The 24,607-nt window shown below is 48.1% G+C and overlaps 1 protein-coding gene across 5 annotated transcripts in view; it reads right to left on the bottom strand.

Moving 5' to 3' along the window:
• SPEN (spen family transcriptional repressor) overlaps nt 1–24,607 on the bottom strand; it is a 110,108-nt gene that overhangs the window by 58,108 nt on the left and 27,393 nt on the right. For 3 of the 5 annotated variants that reach the window (XM_082274218.1, XM_082274220.1, XM_082274219.1), the window contains exon 3: nt 22,228–22,698. The exons of the other annotated variants lie outside the window; for them this stretch is intronic. In XM_082274218.1, coding sequence (XP_082130344.1) covers nt 22,228–22,698 — 471 coding nt within the window. The remainder of the gene's footprint in view (nt 1–22,227; nt 22,699–24,607) is intronic. 5 annotated transcript variants of the gene reach the window in all.

Here is a 24,607-nt window from a genome sequence, read left to right as displayed (position 1 = left end):
AATGCTCCTTGTCTGGGCTCCAGATGAACACCGTCAATGGGATATAGATTATTAGTTGTAATCTCAGCCCTGAAGTGACATATGTGCAGGGACGTATATCCATCTAAGACATCTTTCACTAACCCAGCTTCAATATGGACATAGAGGACGACTCCTTCATGGCCACCATTATTATAGAGCAGGATGACTCCTCCAAGACCACCATTATTATAGAGTACGAAGACTCCTCCAAGGCCACCATTATTATACAGCAGGATGACTCTTCCAAGGCCACCATTATTATAGAGCAGGATGACTCTTCCAATGCCACCATTATTATAGAGCAGGATGACTCTTCCAATGCCACCATTATTATAGAGCAGGATGACTCTTCCAAGGCCACCATTATTATAAAGCAGGATGACTCTTCCAAGACCACCATTATTATACAGCAGGATGACTCCTTCATGGCTACTATTATTATAGAGCAGGATGACTCCTCCATGGCCACCATTATTATACAGCAGGATGACTCTTCCATGGCCACCATTATTATACAGCAGGATGACTCTTCCAAGGCCACCATTATTATAGAGTACGATGACTCCTCCAAGGCCACCATTATTATACAGCAGGATGACTCCTCCAAGGCCACCATTATTATACAGCAGGATGACTCTTCCAAGGCCACCATTATTATAGAGCAGGATGACTCTTCCATGGCCACCATTATTATACAGCAGGATGACTCCTTCATGGCCACCATTATTATAGAGCAGGATGACTCCTCCAAGGCTACTATTATTATAGAGTACGATGACTCCTCCATGGCCACCATTATTATAGAGCAGGATGACGACTCCAAGGCCACTGGTATTATAGCGTACAACAACTCCTTCATGGCCACCATTATTATAGAGCACGATGATTCCTCCAAGGCCACCAGTATTATAGAGTAAGACGACTATCATTCCAAGGCTACCAGTATTATAGAGTACGACTCCTCCAAGGCCACCAGGTATTATAAAGTGCGATGACTGGTCCAAAGCCACCAGTTTCAGAGGATGAGGATTCCAAGTTTTGACGACTCCAGGACCTGCAGTATTCTTTAGTATAAACACTCCAAGACCTCCAGTAACCTACAGAATTCAGAACACTGTGGGGGATTTCATTAAATGGTGAAATCAATCATTCATCAATACTTCCCATGGCAAATATCAATTTCTACAGTTTTCTTATTTCTAAAGCAGCTGGTGGCGATTCCTCTGCTTCCAATAAGCAACTATCCATGGTAAGCCTTTAAAATCATGGAGGGAAACCAAGGGGAAATTTTTGGTCAGAATATGGAAAGACAAAATCTCAATTAGGCTGCTGACCCAAGACAAAATGAGCAGACTGAAGACTTCCCTTCACCATCCTATACTGATCCCTCCAGCACCCTTAGTATTGGAGGAGCGTGTGACCTCCTCCTGGAATGCACTGTACAATCATTAGACTGGTGTACTATCACATGACAGAGGGAGGGAGATTCACGGCCCTCTCTGAGCTCAGACACCAGTCATTTGGTGGTGACTGAGATGGAGGAAGGACTTGGCATCTGGGGAGTACTGGATAGAGGAGTATGAAGACTCCTACACTGGGAAAGTTGACTGTGTTTAATTTCCAGCCCCTAATTCCCTGACAAAATTGAGGGACAATTTAAAACACTAATTATTATAGATTGCACCAAAATCAACTCTGAATATGACGTATTTTACTGTCCATTGTATATACCAGGGGTCTCCAAACTTTCTAAACAAGGGAACAGTAAACGCCTTGAGGGCAATGGGAGTAAACAATGCGCCATCACTGGTGTCAGTGGGGGGGAATAGTGCCCCATCATTGGTGTCAGTGGGGGGGAATAGTGCCCCATCATTGGTGTCAGTCAGTGGGGGGGAATAGTGCCCCATCATTGGTGTCAGTGGGGGGGAATAGTGCCCCATCATTGGTGTCAGTGGGGGGGAATAGTGCCCCATCATTGGTGTCAGTCAGTGGGGGGGAATAGTGCCCCATCATTGGTGTCAGTCAGTGGGGGGGAATAGTGCCCCATCATTGGTGTCAGTCAGTGGGGGGAATAGTGCCCCATCATTGGTGTCAGTCAGTGGGGGGGAATAGTGCCCCATCATTGGTGTCAGTGGGGGGGATAGTGTCCCATCATTGGTGTCAGTGGGGGGGAATAGTGCCCCATCATTGGTGTCAGTCAGTGGGAAGAATAGTGCCCCATCATTGGTGTCAGTGGGAGGAATAGTGCCCCATCATTGGTGTCAGTGGGAGGAATAGTGCCCCATCATTGGTGTCAGTGGGGGGAATAGTGCCCCATCATTGGTGTCAGTGGGGGGGGGGGAATAGTGCCCCATCATTGGTGTCAGTCAGTGGGGGGGAATAGTGCCCCATCATTGGTGTCAGTCAGTGGGGGGGAATAGTGCCCCATCACTGGTGTCAGTCAGTGGGGGGGATAGTGCCCCATCATTGGTGTCAGTCAGTGGGGGGGAATAGTGCCCCATCATTGGTGTCAGTCAGTGGGGGGGATAGTGCCCCATCATTGGTGTCAGTCAGTGGGGGGGAATAGTGCCCCATCATTGGTGTCAGTCAGTGGGGGGGGAATAGTGCCCCATCATTGGTGTCAGTCAGTGGGGGGGAATAGTGCCCCATCACTGGTGTCAGTCAGTGGGAGGAATAGTGCCCCATCATTGGTGTCAGTCAGTGGGGGGGAATAGTGCCCCATCATTGGTGTCAGTCAGTGGGGGGGAATAGTGCCCCATCACTGGTGTCAGTCAGTGTGGGGGATAGTGCCCCATCATTGGTGTCAGTGGGAGGAATAGTGTAATAGGGTCCCATCATTGGTGTTAGTGGGAGCAAAAAAGTGTCCCAAGGGCCATATGAAGGCAGGCAAAGGGCCGCATCTGGCCCCTGGGCCAAGGTTTGGAGACCACTGGTATATACCATCATTGACCTTAATGTCCCTCAGACTCAAACCGACAAAACAAAGGCTCGGGTGTGCCACAAAACTCACAGTCCCATTTCTAAAATGCTTATTCAGGAATCCCCGGAGTGTTTTAAAGAATTTACATTTACATTGAAATAATTTCACAGCAAGTTAGAATACAAAGAAAATCTCTGAATTCCTAACAATCCGCATGGATATCACACTGTGTGAGGGAACCGTAAACCTTATTGATAAATGAACATTCTATAGAGTTTGTGTTGATTAGAAATCCCAGCAGGCATCCTGGAGTTTTAATATCAAAGTTCTAAGCTGGATAAATTGGGGCAATCAGACCCTCGACAACCAACGCCAACTCTCTGGCCCAATGTCAACACCTCCTGGGAAAGGGGGAGGGGCGGGTGGCTTAGACGTCACACAATCGCAAAACGCTTTTTCTGATTTTCCACATTTTTATCTTTGATAATAACATGAAATTTTCCTCTCATTCCCAAATCTTTTAGGGATGCCATAAAATATAAGAATGGATTTCTGGCCATAGAAGAGGAGGAGCGTACATGTATGACTTGCTCATTAATCGAACGTTTACGTTTGATACGGCGGCCCCAAAAGATTTGTGAGCGCTCACAGAACCTTTGCTGAACATCTGGAAATTGCTGAAGGCGTCTGACAAGCGTGAGACAGATATAGGAAAACGCGGCCGGTGTGGAAGGAGCCTAAGGCCGCTGCTAGTGATAAAAGACGCGGATCAGTCATCTCTCTAAATGATACAATGTGAAAAGATCTCCCATGTTCCAGCTTCCAATGTGAGATCCTGGAGGAATACCCCTTTAAGATGAAGCAGACAATGCCCCCCCCCCCGTATTCACCAGGAATTAGGGCAAACAAGCCTGACGGGTGGCGGGAAGACATTTAGGCGGTGGCTCCATGCAGCACCAACAAGGCCAGTTTTTCTGGTTTGCACCTTTCCATGTAACAGTGATAAGAACAGAGAGACGATCGCCGATTGTTGTATGAGGGAGATCACCATTCCCGTGTCCCCAGCAAAGGGATCCCCCTTCCCGTGTCCCCAGCAAAGGGATCCCCCTTCCCGTGTCCCCAGAAAAGGGATCCCCCTTCCAGTGTCCCCAGAAAAGGGATCCCCCTTCCAGTGTCCCCAGCAAAGCGATCCCCCTTCCCGTGTCCCCAGCAAAGCGATCCCCCTTCCCGTGTCCCCAGAAAAGGGATCCCCCTTCCAGTGTCCCCAGCAAAGCGATCCCCCCTTCCCGTGTCCCCAGCAAAGGGATCCCCCTTCCAGTGTCCCCAGAAAAGGGATCCCCCTTCCAGTGTCCCCAGCAAACCGATCCCCCTTCCCGTGTCCCCAGCAAAGCGATCCCCCTTCCCGTGTCCCCAGCAAAGCGATCCCATTTTATACTGTCTGCAAATACAAACAAAGCTGCAATGACTCTGCAGGAGGGATCTGACCTGAGGGGGTTCACATGGCACACCAGGGGGCCCTTCCAGCAGGCACCGTCTATGACCCCCCCATCATGCACAGTTCAGAAGCTTCTACACAGAGAAGACGTCACATGAGAACAGCTTATAAAGCATCACCGCCCATTAACATCTAAAGTGCTGGAATGGAATTCTACCTGTGCCAGAAAAGTCTGATGGAAGCTGCCATTCAATGACTAATGCCAGGGCAGTCCTTGCAATGCCGCTGACTAGGCTTACTTGTATGCAGTTCCCAAGCCAAAGAATGGCATCTTCCATCTGAGGCTTCTCACATGAATCAGCTGCTTTCCTACTTCATGTGAAAGAGTTCCCAAACCTTCATTAGAGGTTGGATATTTGTAGGATCGTCCAATACCGGGCCGTTGGGTTACAAATTGAAGAAAATATTAAAGCAGAACTAAACCTTTCGATTTAAAGGGATCGATTGTAAAGGCTCAAGGTTTGCATTCTATGTGAAGGTGAAAAACATTTTGCAGCTGCCCCCAGAGCCCCCCTTTTCTGAGCCCATCCATTCCAGGGGCTCCAGCTGCTGTCAATCAAATCCAGTGACACGGGGCGGGGCCGAGTCCCGCTCTCTGTGTCAATGGATGAAGAAGCAGGACTCGGGAGCACGCCCACATGGGTGCCCTCATGGAAAGCGGCTCTCAGAGGGGGCACCCAATAAAGGGGAGGAGCCAGGAGTGCCAACGGGTCACCCCAGAAGAGGGGGATCGGGGCTGCTCGGTGCAAAACCCTTACACAGAGCAGGTAAGTATAACAGGTTTGTTATTTTAAAAAAGGAAAACATCTGAACCTTTACATCCCTTTAGGTAAATTCCCGGCATGCCAGGAATCTTCAACTGTCACATTGGTTGCCCTCTCAACCCAAAAGTCAAACCCTCCAATGGCTGGTGTCATAACTGGTCACATGTGCAGCACCATGGCAACTACAGATCAAACAGAGGCCAAGATGGCAGCTTCCTTGGATGAAAAGGATGGGAGGGTTTAGTTCCGCTTTAGTGCCGGTTCACACATGAGCGGTGTGGGAACCCTGCATCGCACTCAACTCGCAGGCAGCTCACACTGCCATATGCAAATCGCTGGGGGTGTCAATACAAAGCTAACGACACCCCCAGATCAGTTCACATATTGCAGTGTGAACTGTCAGATCGGACATGAATCGGATTGCATTGGTGTGATCACCCATGCGATAAGGTTCTGGTGCGCCCCAAAAAAAAGGGTCCTGTGCGACTTTGGCCTGAAATACAATCTGTATGGCTGAATTCACAATGCACAGACATCGCTTGTGGTTTGCAGAGCAGTGCGCTCCGAATCACATGCGATATCCGATATTGCATGTGTGTGAACCGGCACTAAAAGTGGAAGCAAACCCTCCAATCATTTTCAGCCAAGGAAGCGGCCATCTTGGCCTCGGTTTAATCTTCACCTTCCATGAAGCTGCACATGTGATCGGGTGTGACACCGGCCCTTGGATGGTGTGACAGTTTGGTACAGAGAGTACAACCAATGTGACATTTACATTACTGGCATTCCTTTCATTTTACTTTAATAGGGGGGGGGGGGGGGGGCGTGATCCTCCCGAAACATAATGATAATTGAGTCAATGACCGATCCACATTCTATTGTAACCAAGAAACCCTCCGGACTTCCAACTTTATCTGAATTGGATGCCTTTTTGGAGTCTGTACAAGGGCTGAAATCGCACCCAAGCCTGACCCAAGTAGTGCCGGAACCTTTTCTAAAGTCCCAGCGACTTGTGTAGCATCAGTTACCTCTTTATGACCGCCCGCCGCAGGTGAACTGAAGCAGGCAGCCAAATCGCCAAAACTGTACCCAGTTGGCAGCTGGGAAGCCGATGCACAGGGTCAGGTGGCTCCCATTGCTGCCTGACACCCGCGATCGTTCCCCGAGGACGGTCGGATGTTATAAACACAGCTGACCGTTCTTCTCCCTGGAATGATCACAGAGCTCCTTCTCTATAGGATCACAGGTCTATATGGTCATTTCACAAGCCACACCCCCCACAGTTAGAAACACTCCCCTAGGCTCACATTAAACCCCTTCATCACCCACAATGTTAACCCCTTCCCTGCCAGTGTTATTAGTACAGTAACAGTGCATATTATTTAGCACTGATTACTGCAGTAATGTCACTGGTACCCCCAAAAGTGTCAAAAATGTCAGTCAGGGGTCCGATCTGTCCGCCGCAATGTCGCAGTCCCGCAAAAAAAAAATAAAAAAAAAAAAAAAAAAAAAAAATCGCAGATCGCCGCCATTACTAGTAAAAACAATTACATAAATCTTTTCTGTAGTTGGTAGATGCAATAACTTTTGCGCAAACCAAAATACGCTTATTGCAAATTTTTTTTTTTTTTTTTACCAAAAATATGTAGCAGAAAACAAATTGTCCTTAAATGTTAAAGAGGAAGTAAACCCTCCTCTGACACTTTTACATATAGGTGATCCTATGATAAGGCTTCCCTATAGGTACTGTAAATATCTCCTAACCATGTACCGTTTAGGAGATATTTATCTTACATGCAGCCAGTGACGTCACTGACGCATGCACTCTGAAGGAACGGCCGCTGGTGCCGTTCCTTCAGAGCCCCGTGCCGTGACCGTCGGCTCGCGCGCGCATGCGCGGGAGTGACGTCATCGCGGCTCCGGCCAATCAATCTCTGCATAACTTTAACTTCTGCTCAGACAAACTGCAATCCGCATTCAGTTGTACAATTATTATTTCTCAGCTCCACCGGCCTGAACATCGGAATGCTGCACTAAACTATCATTACACCGTCTGCAAGGAGCAAAGGACAAAATCCTCACCTGTGAATCACGGTTCCAGCATGAGGAGTGTACAAAGGTTTATTTATTGTCACACAATGGCACCGCCTAGGTGCCGCCTCCCTCCACCAATCTCAACGGTTACAGCATACCAGCAAAGACAGGCAAGATTTCATCATCATCATCACAAGCCAGGGAAATAAAAGAAGAACAGAGGTCCAGCTAATAGAAGTATAGAACAATCTCCATTAAGCAAAATAATCCGGCTTATACAGTGGGTACGGAAAGTATTCAGACCCCCTTAAATTTTTCACTCTTTGTTATATTGCAGCCATTTGCTAAAATCATTTAAGTTCATTCTTCTTCCTCATGAATGTACACATAGCACCCCATACTGACAGAAAAACACAGAATTGTTGACATTGTTGCAGATTTATTAAAAAAGAAAAACTGAAATATCACATGGTCCTAAGTATTCAGACCCTTTGCTGTGACACTCATATATTTAACTCAGGTGCTTTCCATTTCTTCTGATCATCCTTGAGATGGTTCTACACCTTCATTTGAGTCCAGCTGTGTTTGATTATACTGATTGGACTTGATTAGGAAAGCCACACACCTGTCTATATAAGACCTTCCAGATCACCATGCATGTCAGAGCAAATGAGAATCATGAGGTCAAAGGAACTGCCTGAAGAGCTCAGAGACAGAATTGTGGCAAGGCACAGATCTGGCCAAGGTTACAAAAATATTTCTGCTGCACTTAAGGTTCCTAAGAGCACAGTGGCCTCCATAATCCTCAAATGGAAGACGTTTGGGACGACCAGAACCCTTCCTAGAGCTGGCCGTCCGGCCAAACTGAGCTATCGGGGGAGAAGAGCCTTGGTGAGAGAGGTAAAGAAGAACCCAAAGATCACTGTGGCTGAGCTCCAGAGATGCAGTCAGGAGATGGGAGAAAGTTGTAGAAAGTCAACCATCACTGCAGCCCTCCACCAGTCGGGGCTTTATGGCAGAGTGGCCCGACGGAAGCCTCTCCTCAGTGTAAGACACATGAAAGCCCGCATGGAGTTTTCTAAAAAACACCTTAAGGACTCCAAGATGGTGAGAAATAAGATTCTCTGGTCTGATGAGACCAAAATAGAACTTTTTGGCCTTAATTCTAAGCGGTATGTGTGGAGAAAACCAGGCACTGCTCATCACCTGTCCAATACAGTCCCAACAGTGAAGCATGGTGGTGGCAGCATCATGCTGTGGGGGTGTTTTTCAGCTGCAGGGACAGGACGACTGGTTGCAATCGAGGGAAAGATGAATGCGGCCAAGTACAGGGATATCCTGGACAAAAACCTTCTCCAGAGTGCTCTGGACCTCAGACTGGGCCGAAGGTTTACCTTCCAACAAGACAATGACCCTAAGCACACAGCTAAAATAACGAAGGAGTGGCTTCACAACAACTCCGTGACTGTTCTTGAATGGCCCAGCCAGAGCCCTGACTTAAACCCAATTGAGCATCTCTGGAAAGACCTAAAAATGGCCGTCCACCAACGTTTACCATCCAACCTGACAGAACTGGAGAGGATCTGCAAGGAGGAATGGCAGAGGATCCCCAAATCCAGGTGTGAAAGACTTGTTGCATCTTTCCCAAAAAGACTCCTGGCTGTATTAGATCAAAAGGGGGCTTCTACTAAATACTGAGCAAAGGGTCTGAATACTTAGGACCATGTGATATTTCAGTTTTTCTTTTTTAATAAATCTGCAACAATGTCAACAATTCTGTGTTTTTCTGTCAGTATGGGGTGCTATGTGTACATTCATGAGGAAGAAGAATGGCTGCAATATAACAAAGAGTGAAAAATGTAAGGGGGTCTGAATACTTTCCGTACCCACTGTACAATAACAGTCCGAAAACCTGCGAAACCCACAGCGATCAGACCCCGCCTACAGCCGGAAACCCTGCTAAACCCACAGCGATTAGACCCCGCCTACAGCCCGAAAACCTGCTAAACCCACAGCGATCAGACCCCGCCTACAGCCTGAAAACCTGCTAAACCCACAGCGATCAGACCCCGCCTACAGCCTGAAAACCTGCTAAACCCACAGCGATCAGACCCCGCCTTCAGAAGGTAATCGGTAACATTTTAAATCGGTCAATCTAAAGATTGGCAGTGAGTGTCAGTCCCGTCTCCATGTACAGGGAGATCTCCCATGGATACAATGTGACCACATGCTGTACAGGGAGATCTCCCATGGATACAATGTGACCACAGACTGTACAGGGAGATCTCCCATGGATACAATGTGACCACAGACTGTACAGGGAGATCTCCCATGGATACAATGACAGACTGTACAGGGAGATCTCCCATGGATACAATGTGACCACAGACTGTACAGGGAGATCTCCCATGGATACAATGACAGACTGTACAGGGAGATCTCCCATGGATACAATGTGACCACAGACTGTACAGGGAGATCTCCCATAGATACAATGTGACCACAGACTGTACAGGGAGATCTCCCGTGGATACAATGTGACCACAGACTGTACAGGGAGATCTCCCATGGATACAATGTGACCACAGACTGTACAGGGAGATCTCCCATGGATACAATCAGACTGTACAGGGAGATCTCCCATAGATACAATGTGACCACATGCTGTACAGGGAGATCTCCCATGGATACAATGTGACTACAGACTGTACAGGGAGATCTCCCATGGATACAATGTGACCACAGACTGTACAGGGAGATCTCCCATGGATACAATGTGACCACAGACTGTACAGGGAGATCTCCCATGGATACAATGTGACCACAGACTGTACAGGGAGATCTCCCATGGATACAATGTGACCACAGACTGTACAGGGAGATCTCCTATAGATACAATGTGACCACAGACTGTACAGGGAGATCTCCCATGGATACAATGTGACCACAGACTGTACAGGGAGATCTCCCATGGATACAATGTGACCACAGACTGTACAGGGAGATCTCCCATGGATACAATGACAGACTGTACAGGGAGATCTCCCATGGATACAATGTGACCACAGACTGTACAGGGAGATCTCCCATGGATACAATGTGACCACAGACTGTACAGGGAGATCTCCCATGGATACAATGTGACTACAGACTGTACAGGGAGATCTCCCATGGATACAATGTGACTACAGACTGTACAGGGGGATCTCCCATAGATACAATGTGACCACAGACTGTACAGGGAGATCTCCCATAGATACAATGTGACCACAGACTGTACAGGGAGATCTCCCATAGATACAATGTGACCACAGACTGTACAGGGAGATCTCCCATGGATACAATGTGACCACAGACTGTACAGGGAGATCTCCCATGGATACAATGTGACCACAGACTGTACAGGGAGATCTCCCATGGATACAATGTGACCACAGACTGTACAGGGAGATCTCCCATGGATACAATGTGACTACAGACTGTACAGGGAGATCTCCCATGGATACAATGTGACCACAGACTGTACAGGGAGATCTCCCATGGATACAATGTGACCACAGACTGTACAGGGAGATCTCCCATGGATACAATGTGACCACAGACTGTACAGGGAGATCTCCCATGGATACAATGTGACCACAGACTGTACAGGGAGATCTCCCATGGATACAATGTGACCACAGACTGTACAGGGAGATCTCCCATGGATACAATCAGACTGTACAGGGAGATCCCCCATGGATACAATGTGACTACAGACTGTACAGGGAGATCTCCCATGGATACAATGTGACCACAGACTGTACAGGGAGATCTCCCATGGATACAATGTGACCACAGACTGTACAGGGAGATCTCCCATAGATACAATGTGACCACAGACTGTACAGGGGGATCTCCCATAGATACAATGTGACCACAGACTGTACAGGGAGATCTCCCGTAGATACAATGTGACCACAGACTGTACAGGGAGATCTCCCATAGATACAATGTGACCACAGACTGTACAGGGAGATCTCCCATGGATACAATGTGACCACAGACTGTACAGGGAGATATCCCATAGATACAATGTGACTACAGACTGTACAGGGAGATCTCCCATAGATACAATGTGACCACAGACTGTACAGGGAGATATCCCATAGATACAATGTGACTACAGACTGTACAGAGAGATCTCCCATAGATACAATGACCACAGACTGTACAGGGAGATCTCCCGTAGATACAATGTGACCACAGACTGTACAGGGAGATCTCCCATGGATACAATGTGACCACAGACTGTACAGGGAGATCTCCTATAGATACAATGTGACCACAGACTGTACAGGGAGATCTCCCATAGATACAATCAGACTGTACAGGGAGATCTCCCATGGATACAATGTGACCACAGACTGTACAGGGAGATCTCCTATAGATACAATGTGACCACAGACTGTACAGGGAGATCTCCCATAGATACAATCAGACTGTACAGGGAGATCTCCCATGGATACAATGTGACCACATGCTGTACAGGGAGATCTCCCATGGATACAATGTGACCACAGACTGTACAGGGAGATCTCCCATGGATACAATGTGACCACAGACTGTACAGGGAGATCTCCCATAGATACAATCAGACTGTACAGGGAGATCTCCCATGGATACAATGTGACCACAGACTGTACAGGGAGATCTCCCATGGATACAATGTGACCACAGACTGTACAGGGAGATCTCCTATAGATACAATGTGACCACAGACTGTACAGGGAGATCTCCCATAGATACAATCAGACTGTACAGGGAGATCTCCCATGGATACAATGTGACCACAGACTGTACAGGGAGATCTCCTATAGATACAATGTGACCACAGACTGTACAGGGAGATCTCCCATAGATACAATCAGACTGTACAGGGAGATCTCCCATGGATACAATGTGACCACAGACTGTACAGGGAGATCTCCCATGGATACAATGTGACCACAGACTGTACAGGGAGATCTCCTATAGATACAATGTGACCACAGACTGTACAGGGAGATCTCCCATAGATACAATCAGACTGTACAGGGAGATCTCCCATGGATACAATGTGACCACAGACTGTACAGGGAGATCTCCTATAGATACAATGTGACCACAGACTGTACAGGGAGATCTCCCATAGATACAATCAGACTGTACAGGGAGATCTCCCATGGATACAATGTGACCACAGACTGTACAGGGAGATCTCCCATAGATACAATCAGACTGTACAGGGAGATCTCCCATGGATACAATGTGACCACAGACTGTACAGGGAGATCTCCCATGGATACAATGTGACCACAGACTGTACAGGACTACATTGGTCCCTGTTACTCGGACTCGGCTCCTCCTCCCGCACTCCTTTGTTGTAGATTTTAGGACTCGTTTCTTTGTGTGAACGGTTTTATTTTTGCACTCCTGTTTCGGATTTAAGGAAAAAGCATTATTTGTGAGGATAGATCGAATATTTTCCTTAGAAAAGGTTTCAGGATTTCCTGGTCAGATTATAACACAAAGATACATCAGTGCTGCTAAACAAATACAGGGGGGGGGGGGGATGATGAATGACAAAGCCCCCCCCAGCACGTACACACACCACGCTGGCCTCTTTGTAACATATCCAGGTTAATTGAAAAGCAGTTCACACTTTGCATGAGAGCTGCCCCATCCCCCAGGCTCTGGGCGGCCGCTATGAAGGAAATGCAGCATGCTCGGCCTGGGAGGTGGCACTCGGCCAAGTGAAACTGGATTATTCCAGTCCAGACTGGCTGCATAGACACAAACAACCAGTCCTCTTTACTGCGGCTCTGCGACCACCAGCTCCTTCCCAGAGGCCGGGCCCCGTAGCTCCGAACTGACACACTGGACCATCTCTGCGGTTCGTTCCCACGCAGGCGAGGACACACTTCAAAGGGCGCCGCCGCCTCCAGCTTCCTGCATTTCTATGGTTTAGTAAGAATAAGAGGCTAAAAATACAGCAAGGTTTAAACTTAGAGCAGGGCTGAGAGTCTGCCATAGAGAAACATGGGATGTCACCACACAAATACCCAGAATCCTCTCTGCTCTCACACTACAAGGAGGAATTATCCACACATGGGGCCGGCTTCTTCCTTTCACATGACAAACGCATTGTTCAGGCATCCAGAAAATGTTCACAGAGCTACAAATAGGGGTTCTCAAACCTCATCGAATGCCCCTAAATCAGGGGTCTACAAACTTTATCAGCAAGGGGGGGGGGGGGGGGCACGGACTGTGGCTAGAAGGATGTAGAAAATACCCCCCGGCAGCAATGCCCAATCATTGCTGTCAGTAGGGGGGATGGTGCCCCATCACTGGCATCAGTAGGGGGGGGTGGTGCCCCATCATTGATGTCAGTAGGGGGGGGTGGTGCCCCATCATTGATGTCAGTAGGGGGGGGTGGTGCCCCACCATTGATGTCAGTAGGGGGGGGGTGGTGCCCCATCATTGGTGTCAGTAGGGGGGACGGTGCCCCATCATTGGCGTCAGTAGGGGGGACGGTGCCCCATCATTGGCGTCAGTAGGGGGGACGGTGCCCCATCATTGGTGTCAGTAGGGGGGACGGTGCCCCATCATTGGCGTCAGTAGGGGGGACGGTGCCCCATCATTGGTGTCAGTAGGGGGGACGGTGCCCCATCATTGGTGTCAGTAGGGGGGGTGGTGCCCCATCATTGGTGTCAGTAGGGGGGGTGGTGCCCCATCATTGGTGTCAGTAGGGGGGACGATGCCCTATCATTGGTGTCAGTAGGGGGGGTGGTGCCCCATCATTGGTGTCAGTAGGGGGGGTGGTGCCCCATCATTGGTGTCAGTAGGGGGGACGATGCCCTATCATTGGTGTCAGTAGGGGGGGTGGTGCCCCATCATTGGCGTCAGTAGGGGGGACGGTGCCCCATCATTGGTGTCAGTAGGGGGGACGGTGCCCCATCATTGGTGTCAGTAGGGGGGGTGGTGCCCCATCATTGGTGTCAGTAGGGGGGACGATGCCCTATCATTGGTGTCAGTAGGGGGGGTGGTGCCCCATCATTGGTGTCAGTAGGGGGGACGATGCCCCATCATTGGTGTCAGTAGGGGGGACGATGCCCTATCATTGGTGTCAGTAGGGGGGGTGGTGCCCCATCGGTGTCAGTAGGGGGGGTGGTGCCCCATCATTGGTGTCAGTAGGGGGGGTGGTGCCCCATCATTGGTGTCAGTAGGGGGGGTGGTGCCCCATCATTGGTGTCAGTAGGGGGGGTGGTGCCCCATCGGTGTCAGTAGGGGGGGTGGTGCCCCATCGGTGTCAGTAGGGGGGGTGGTGCCCCATCATTGGTGTCAGTAGGGGGGGTGGTGCCCCATCATTGGTGTCAGTAGGGGGGACGATGCCCCATCATTGGTGTCAGTAGGGGGGATGATGCCCCATCATTGGTGTCAGTAGGGGGGGTGGTGCCCCATCATTGGTGTCAGTAGGGGGGGTGGTGCCCCATCATTGGTGTCAGTAGGGGGGACGATGCCCCATCATTGGTGTCAGTAGGGGGGACGATGCCCCATCATTGGTGTCAGTAGGGGGGTGGTGCCCCATCATTGGTGTCAGTAGGGGGGGTGGTGCCCCATCATTGGTGTCAGTAGGGGGGGGGTGGTGCCCCATCATTGGTGTCAGTAGGGGGGTGGTGCCCCATCATTGGTGTCAGTAGGGGGAATAGTACCCCAAGAGCCAAATAAAGGCACGCAAGGGGCCACATACAGCCCCCTGGGCCGCAGTTTGGGGACCATCGCCCTAAATGATCAACATCTTCCAGGGGGGCAGACTGCAGCTAAAAGAAGGATATATTAGGGATACGCTGAAAATGATTGGCAGAAAAAAGGGTTATGGGCATTTTGACGATAGGAAAAAAGGGAATGGCACACGATACGATTTTGCCGTGACTTTACCTTGCTTATGGTGTGTGACTCAAGAAGAAACACGGGTGTGATTTTGATGCGTTCTTGCTGCATTCTCAGTTCATTTTAAATGGGGGGGGGGTGATTTTTTTTTTTTTTAAATGGCCAAATATGCATCAAAAATGCAGCAAGCAGGATGGAAGCGCAATAATGGACTGGTGTGAGGATATACATAAACTCGCTCACTCCCATCAGATCAGGGCTCTGATGAGAGTACTACTTCCTGTTACCAAATGAGGAGCAATGCTATGTGTGGGGTCTAATCGTGTTCAGATACCCCGAGTACAGGAACTCATTCACTGAGCCGTGGTTTACAAAAGGTATAGCTTTGAAATTGCGCTACTTCAGTGCGATTTTAAAGCTGCAGATTAGTGCGATTTGCACCTCAGATTTCATTGCGGCAGGCGACTTCATTTAACAGAAATCTATGAGAGTCGTGATGAAAATCTCAAGTACTGCAGGAACCTTTTTCAAAGTCGCTGAGACACGAGTCGCGGCAATTTGAACAGTTCCATTGCCAGTTATAGGGTGTGACTTATCATGCGATTTGGATCTGACAAATCGCACCTATGTTAATGGAGGGATTAAAGTAGAACTATAGGCAAAACATAGATAGATATGAGTTGGGAAGGGTTATAACCCCTGTACATTTCCCCCACCCCCCTCTGTCTCAATGGGTAGATTTATCTTCACTTCCTGTCCCATAACCAAAACAGGAAGTTTGCGGAAATCCCTGGAAATTAAAGGAATTTCTTTGTCCCCATTGGAAGATTCCCTCTTTAGGCCTCCTGGCTCATTGTAAAAACGCTGTTTCTCCAGGCAGGAGATTGTCACCGTTAAAAAGTCGCCTAAGCTGCGTTTTTTCAAGCTAGTTTAGCAGCATTTGGGCATTTATTTCATTGTCAATCATTTCTATTTATTCTAGCTATTTAAATGAATAAAACGCTGAAGTGCTAAAGGTGCGCTGAGACGCATTTAGCAGCATCAAGCGTTTTTCTGCTGTTTCCCGATGTACTGGCAGCGGTTTTTTCCTGTCTCTAAATGCTGCTAAAAGCCTGTGTGTGCGGGCACAGAAAACACGCAGGGGAGACAAACGCCAGACACCCCCAGGAGCCGCTGTAAAAACGCCAGACACCCCCAGGAGCCGCTGTAAAAACGCCAGACACCCCCAGGAGCCGCTGTAAAAACGCCAGACACCCCCAGGAGCCGCTGTAAAAACGCCAGACACCCCCAGGAGCCGCTGTAAAAACGCCAGACACCCCCCGGAGCCGCTGTAAAAACGCCAGACACCCCCAGGAGCCGCTGTAAAAACGCCAGACACCCCCAGGAGCCGCTGTAAAAACGCCAGACACCCCCAGGAGCCGCTGTAAAAACGCCAGACACCCCCAGGAGCCGCTGTAAAAACGCCAGACACCCCCAGGAGCCGCTGTTAAAACGCCAGACACCCCCAGGAGCCGCTGTAAAAACGCCAGACACCCCCAGGAGCCGCTGTAAAAACGCCAGACACCCCCAGGAGCCGCTGTAAAAACGCCCCGTGTGCACAAGGCCTCATTAATTTTCTGGGGGCAACCCAAAATTTGGGATTTTCTTTTACTTTTAAAGATAATGATACACAGGACAAATAAAGATGGAGAGTCTCCTTGGGGGGGCAAAGATTGCAATAAAAACCGGACTGGGGTTCTAATCCCTCTCCACTCCAATCAAAGCTAAAAAACAAAGAAAATAAATAATAAAGTTTTGCCTTTAGTCATACTTTAGCAGTGACACTGAACTTTGGTACAGAGAAAATCTTTGAGCGGGAGCTCCTTCTGCTCGATGTGAAGGGGGGGGGGGGGTGTCCTGTAAAAATCGCATTCAGTTTCCCAAACAGCTCCTGTGTGAACCAAGGCTGAAATGACTGACAAACACCTGGGTTCACACCGGAGCGCGGCGGGAAACCGCATGCAATTTATACAGGAATCACACTGCTTTCCTATTCAAATCGCATGCGACTCTTTGAAGTGCGATTTGAACCTATTCATTTTGTATTGGCTGAAATTGCACTGCAGAGCTATCGGTACTCGGTATCAGTGAGCATTTGACCAAAAGGGACTTGTACCCCTAGATAAAAAAAAGGGTATCAATGCAACCCTTCTAAAAACCACATAGGTGTGAACCAGACCTTAGATTGTAAGCTCTCAGGATCAGGACCCTCTGATTCCTCCGGTATTGACTGTCCTGTCTGCCCTCATATTGTAAACTGTTGGCACTATATAAATCTGTATAATAATAATAATACAGGCATACCCCACTTTTCAGTACACAATGGGATCAGAGCATCAATGTAAAATGAAATTGTACTTAAAAGTGAAGCAAAATCTTTATTAATTTCTCAATGCATGTAAATACACCAACTCTATGGGGAATATTGGTCAGCTTGACATGGCACTGCTCCCAAACCATAGGTGACAGGGACACCAAACTTGGGGAGCAATGTGAGGGGACCCAGGACTGACATGGTAGATTACCTAGGCAAGCTGGCCGACCACAAAATAGGATATGTTGTAGTCCTCTCAGTGCTCTCTAGGTTTGATGTCCATGTCCCTTATGGTTTAGGAGCAGTGCCATACCAAGCTGACCAAGATTTCCCATAGACGCCAATGTTACAGGGAGCAGTGCCATGTCAAGCTGACCAAGCTGCGTCCGTACGTAAAGTGAGTGTATGTAAAACAGGGTATGCCTGTATAAAACTACAACAGAGCCAGAGAGATGCCACATCCAATGCTATGTACAATCTTCAAAGCAATGCTCTCTGCTGGGGGGGCTGAACCTACATCTGTGACTTTTAGATTGTAAGCTCTCGGGATCAGGGCCCTCTGATCCCTCCTGTATTGTAAAGCGCTGTGCAAACTGTTAGTGATTTATTAATCCTGTATAATAATAATAATAATGGGTGGGGAAGTTGTCACATTGTTCCTCACGTAAGAGGAGAGATGTGAGAAGTGTGCGCCCAGATAAAATCCTTCTACGGCCTATTTAAGGAGGAAGGAAATGTTCTGCCATTCCCAAATGAAATGGCAGTGGACCTTGTTCCATGTTCAGACTTTATTGCACCCCAGAATGGGAGCATGCTTGGCCTGGTTTACACACATGAATAGAGAGAAGAGCTCCTGCCCTGGATGGAGGGGTGATAAGGGGGGGGGGGGGGGTCTCTCACTCTTCCATTGTCTGCATAGAAGCAGCTGCAATTCTGGTGCTGCAATATTGTCGCCTTTATGACATTTTCTCTGCAGGGATTACACCGTATAAATATTTCCTGGGAGATTTCCAGCACTGCAGTCCCCGGTGTAAGCATGGACTGTGCAACTAAAGCTGAAGACATCAGCCATTGTATACATATTCAGATAAACAGAACAGTCCATAGCAGCCCCCCCCCCCCCCCTCCCAAGAGGAACCTATCCAATCATCCTGAGGCCTCTGCTAAAAGATATTTCTTCTCCAGGTCCCAGTGCACTGACATGACCACCGAGTTGTAGAAAGGTTTACATAGAAGAAAAGAAAATATCATTTCAAGTTTCCGACACCCACAGCAGATTAACACAGAAGGTATAAAAAAGCAGGCAATCAATTTTTATATCTTCCCTTTTCACAGGCAGCCCATCCTCCATTATTATACATCACCCGGGTTTATTAAAGTGGAACTTTACCCATAACATGATCAAGGAACATCCATTCCACAGGAATAATTCTGCTACAAATTGACTTCCCCACCATTAGGTGTCCGTGTAGAAGTGAACCCTCCACCATTGGGTGTCAGTATAGAAGTGACCCCCCACCGTTGGGTGTCAGTATAGAAGTGACCCCCCCCACCATTGGGTGTCAGTATAGAAGTGACCCCCCCCCACCATTGGGTGTCAGTAGGAAATGTAACCTTACATTGGTGGTGAATCTAGCACCGCTAACAGAGGAACTCCGGTTCAGACAGCCGGGTCCATGACAACTACAGAGGAAAATTCTCCTACAGAAGGGCCTTGATGAATCGGATTACTTCCAGATGTCTCCAAACTGAGATCTTTCTTGTAAAAAAAGAAACACAAAACCAACACAAACTACAAAACCGGCTACAAAAGTCTCACGATATCCATGGCAGACTGCACACAGATCACCTGAAACACCAACACCCACAATACACAGCAGACGGTAATGAAGTCTGTGGGGCGGAGATTGTCCAGAGATTCCGACATTTGTGGGCTCAGGATGAATCCTGCAATCACATATCATGGGGGTAACACAAAGCCCAGAAGACTTCCACCATTTTCACAGCAATCAGAGGCGGGAGAGTTCCGGGTTGTTGGGGTCACACTCAATACTTTGTAGCAGCTACAAATCCTCGACATGTAACTACAGGGTTGTTGCTGTAGGTGGCCACAGTACTTATCTATGCGGATATAGATGACCATCAGCTGCATTGGATAACATGGGAAGCTTTTGAACCCGGGGGAATCTGTCGCTGGCTCCACACACAGCACACAAAAGTCAGATCTCAGAACACAAACCTTTATTAATATGAATAGATTTTATTCTTAGCAACAAAACCTCTAAGGCTGATGTAAGACGGGGAATTCTGCTGGAGGAAAGGCAATGGAATCGCTCCTTCTGTAGTGGAGTTGCTCTGCTGAATCTCGATCACTAATGATCGCCTCTCGGTGATCCCTCCACTGGGTCACCATCTGCAGAATGACCGGTCTGACATCAGCCTATGAGGAGCACTTCTGACGCTGCTACAACACGGCCAGCCTGGGACGGGTAAATCTCTCCATTGTATCAGCGACCAAGCAATGCACTGCATCCTACAACTAACATTTCATATAGAAGATCTGTCAATAATAAATACTGGGTTACAAAGATGATGCAAAGGATAACCCGAGGTCAGGCCAGGCAGCCGGCCAACATGGGAGTCTGAGAAGCACCAAAATATGAGGAATCAGCAGTTTTTTTTAGGTTTTTAAAGCTGAACTCTGACCATCACTTCCTGCTACAATTTACAAACATGGGGGGGGGGGGGGGGGGTGTTTACTTCCTAGTTTTGTTTTGTTTTATTTTAGAAACGCACATTTTTTAAATCTTTGACATCATTGCTTAGATACAGAAAGCTCAGCTATGGCCGGGCTCCTGGGGCAGGAATCTGAGGCATCAATTCCACCCACTCCTATCATAAAAATGGCAGCTCTGCCAATCCTGTGCAGGTCTGAAGGCGTGGCCGTGTTGGTGGGTGGGCCCCGGGTCTCTCACTGCAGCCAATGTGGAAGTAATAATGAAAGTAAGAGAACCACAGCGGGATTGTTACAGGTCTGGGGGCGGGGCCAGGCAAAATGGCTGCCAATCTTTATGGAGAGATTTATTAATGGCTGCAGCACTGTATAAAAGAAGACGACAATGAGAGTTCAGCTTTAAACACTCCGTCCTTCCCAGGGGTGTCACTATGGGCAACACGGCAAGTTCTCCTATAAAGCATTCTCACATCAAAGGCTCCGATGCCTGAAAACTGTCCCTTATCAACATCAATAGCTGAACACAATGCTGAGAATTCTTCCAAAGAGAAAAAACATCATAATGTAACAAACACAGTTTTCAACCAAAACATAGCCACCCCAATACAACCAAAACATACCCCCCCCCAATACAACCAAAACATACCCCCCCCCAATACAACCAAAACATACCCCCCCCCCAATACAACCAACATACCCACCCCAATACAACCAAAACATACCCCCCCCCCCAATACAACCAACATACCCACCCCAATACAACCAAAACATAGCCACCCCAATACAACCAAAACATAGCCACCCCAATACAACCAAAACATACCCCCCCCCCAATACAACCAAAACATACCCCCCCCCCAATACAACCAACATACCCACCCCAATACAACCAAAACATACCCCCCCCCCAATACAACCAACATACCCACCCCAATACAACCAAAACATAGCCACCCCAATACAACCAAAACATAGCCACCCCAATACAACCAAAACATTCCCACCCCAATACAACCAAAACACATAGCCACCCCAATACAACCAAAACATAGCCACCCCAATACAACCAAAACATACCCCCCCCACCCCAATACAACCAACATAGCCACCCCAATACAACCAAAACATAGCCACCCCAATACAACCAAAACATAGCCACCCCAATACAACCAAAACATAGCCACCCCAATACAACCAAAACATACCCACCCCAATACAACCAAAACATAGCCACCCCAATACAACCAACATACCCACCCCAATACAACCAAAACATAGCCACCCCAATACAACCAAAACATAGCCACCCCAATACAACCAAAACATAGCCACCCCAATACAACCAAAACATAGCCACCCCAATACAACCAAAACACATACCCACCCCAATACAACCAAAACACATACCCACCCCAATACAACCAAAACACATAGCCACCCCAATACAACCAAAACACATAGCCACCCCAATACAACCAAAACACATAGCCACCCCAATACAACCAAAACATACCCACCCCAATACAACCAAAACATAGCCACCCCAATACAACCAACATACCCACCCCAATACAACCAAAACATTCCCACCCCAATACAACCAAAACATAGCCCCCCCCAATACAACCAAAACATTCCCACCCCAATACAACCAAAATAAACCCACCTTACACAGCTGAGATAAACCCACCGTAATACAACAGAAGTGTGAATAGAAAGCCGCCCATTTTCTAACAAGCAGCAGACATGAAGGATTCCATTATTTGCAGATGCACAAATATATAAATGTAGCAGCACTCAGTCTCCTTGGCTGCATGTATCACCCTCCACACACATATAGATATATATTTATTTGTATGAAACCTTTTATTTTCCTTTTTGCATTAAAATGTCAAACAGGATGTAAGCAGGTCCCCTATGCTGGCAATCATTGCTGAGTGCTGGAGAATTTTTTGTTCCCGATAGAGCCTGGCAATCATCTGCAATGAGACCTACCTGTCACTGCTTGTGCTACTGCTGCTGCTGAGGGAGTCACTACTAGACGATCGACTCCTAGAGCCGCTGCCGCTGGGTGACCTGGCAGGCCGTGACGCTTGGCTGGCCAGCCTCTGAGGGGATTGGTTCCTAGACTGGGATGAATGGGGCGAGCGACTCCGGCTATGCTGGTAGGTCCGATCAGTCCGCCTCCCTCGTACCTCCCTGGAAATGTCATTCCTGTAAATATCCCTGTGTACCACGCTAGGCAATGTAAACTGCTCCCGGGTCCTAGACTCATAACGAGATTCGTGAGTGTCAAAGCGGCTTGGACTCCTGCGAGAATTATAGAATATTCCATGTTGTAAGGTCCGGTCACGAGGGTCTCTATAGTAATCCTGATCGTAATGTCGTGTCCGTTCAAAGCCGCTAGTCCCGCGTTCGTGGTGTCCATAGGCACTATCATATGACCGCTCCCGTGTCTCAGAAGCCCTGTGTTAAGAGAAGGATGGAACGTTCAGTTCTCCTGACAAAAGCACAGCATGGAGAAAAGAAAAAATCAAAAGAACACAGTTCATGCAATCGTTAACAATTTACTACGGGATTTACAAGACATCGTTTACCACGTGCGAGGGATTCATGGCCAGCAACGGTGACTGCCTTATATTATAGGTCAGGACAGGTAACTGGGATATGTATGCAGTTCTCTGTTATAAACAGAAATCAACTCCATGTCCAGAGACAACCTGACCATGGTGGGCAATGTGCGGGAGGGGGGCAGAGAACTGGCCTGGGGTAAGTCCCTTTCCTTCTCCTCACCTCTATCTGAAGCTGGTAAGTGATCACCACTACCTAACTCAAGCTGGGAACTTATTGAGCATTGCATGATGGGCAGCACAGTGGCTAAGTGGTTAGCACCACGTTGGTTCCAAACCCAACCACAGCACCACCTGCCTGGAGTCTGCATGTTCTCTCTGGGCTTGTGAGGGTTTCCTCCCACACTCCAAACACATGCTGGGAGGATGACTGCCTCCTGTCTACATTGTCCCCAATATGTGTATGTATGAATGGGAGTTCAGGACCTAATGGCACTTTTCCACTGCAAGTACTCCGCTTGGCTCCACTCGGCTCTGTTTGGTTTTCCACTGCATGGTATGGTGTTGGAACGGTTCAGTACGGTTTGCTTTTCCACTAATGGCACTTTTCCACTGCAAGTACTGGCTCGGCTCTACTCGGCCCTGTTGGTTTTGCATTGCATGGTACGGTACGGTTTGCTTTTCCACTAAAGTAAGTGGGTGGGATAACAATGATTCTCTGCCCAGACTGCCACCTTCTTGCCTCCTGACCGTCCCAACCCACGTGTCTCCAGTTAGAGGGGTAGGAATCCTCTCCCTTCCTCATTACTACCCTACCCTGTTGATTCCTAATACCCCTTATGATTGAACTTCACCTCAGTACACACTGGTTTGGGCCCATGTGGCTGGGGTTTATACCCGAGTTGCATCGGCCCTCCAAATCTACATTGTTAGACTGAATCCCTTGCCATATAATCTACTTGGCAGGGCCAAATATTGACTTGTTTATGCCTCAGTACTTATTTATCATAGATGGCATCTTTCTGCTCCTAGATGTAGTATACAGTGCTTCTGAATATGTGCTATTGTTTGTATTCGCTACTACTGACGGTGCTGTAATGTCATCACTTGTTAATGTTCATTTTTATTCTTCCTAATAAAACGTTTATTGAAAAAAAAAAAAAAAACACAATGATTCTCTGGCCAATCAGTGGCTAGTAGTGACAAACAGTCAAGGCTGCATGCAAAGGATTGTGGGATATGGTACCAGTACGGCCCTGTTGGAACCACAACTGAGGTGGTACTGTAAGTGAGCCGTACCGTTTCATGTAGTGGAAAAGTGCCGCCGTACCGATTCTACACCGTACCATGCGGTACCAGCAGTGGAAAAGCACAAAAGTGAGCCGAACCGTTCGGTTCCATGCAGTGGAAAAGCACCATAATAGTAAGTGGGTGGGATAACAACGATTCTCTGACCAATCAGTGGCTAGTAGTGACAAACAGTCAAGGCTGCATGCAAAGGATTGTGGGATATGGTATAGGTACGGCCCTCTTGGAACCACAACTGAGGTGGTACTGTTTAAGTGAGCCGTACCGTTCAGTTCCATGTAGTGGAAAACACCGCGGTACCGTATGGTTCCAACACCGTACCAAGCAGTGGAAAAGCGCAAAAGCGAGCCGAACCTTTCGGTTCCATGCAGTGGAAAAGCGCCATTAGATGGTAAGATCCTTGAGGCCAGAGACTGATGTGAATGTACAAAGTGCCGCGTAAATTAACATACAAAGTACCTGTAATAAATAAAATAAATGACAAAAAGGACGAACAA

Source organism: Pelophylax lessonae (genome assembly GCF_965119305.1).
Source record: "Pelophylax lessonae genome assembly, chromosome: 12".
Classification (NCBI taxonomy): domain Eukaryota; kingdom Metazoa; phylum Chordata; class Amphibia; order Anura; family Ranidae; genus Pelophylax; species Pelophylax lessonae.
Note: the sequence above shows the minus strand (reverse complement) of the source record. Positions and strands in the feature narration are given on the sequence as shown.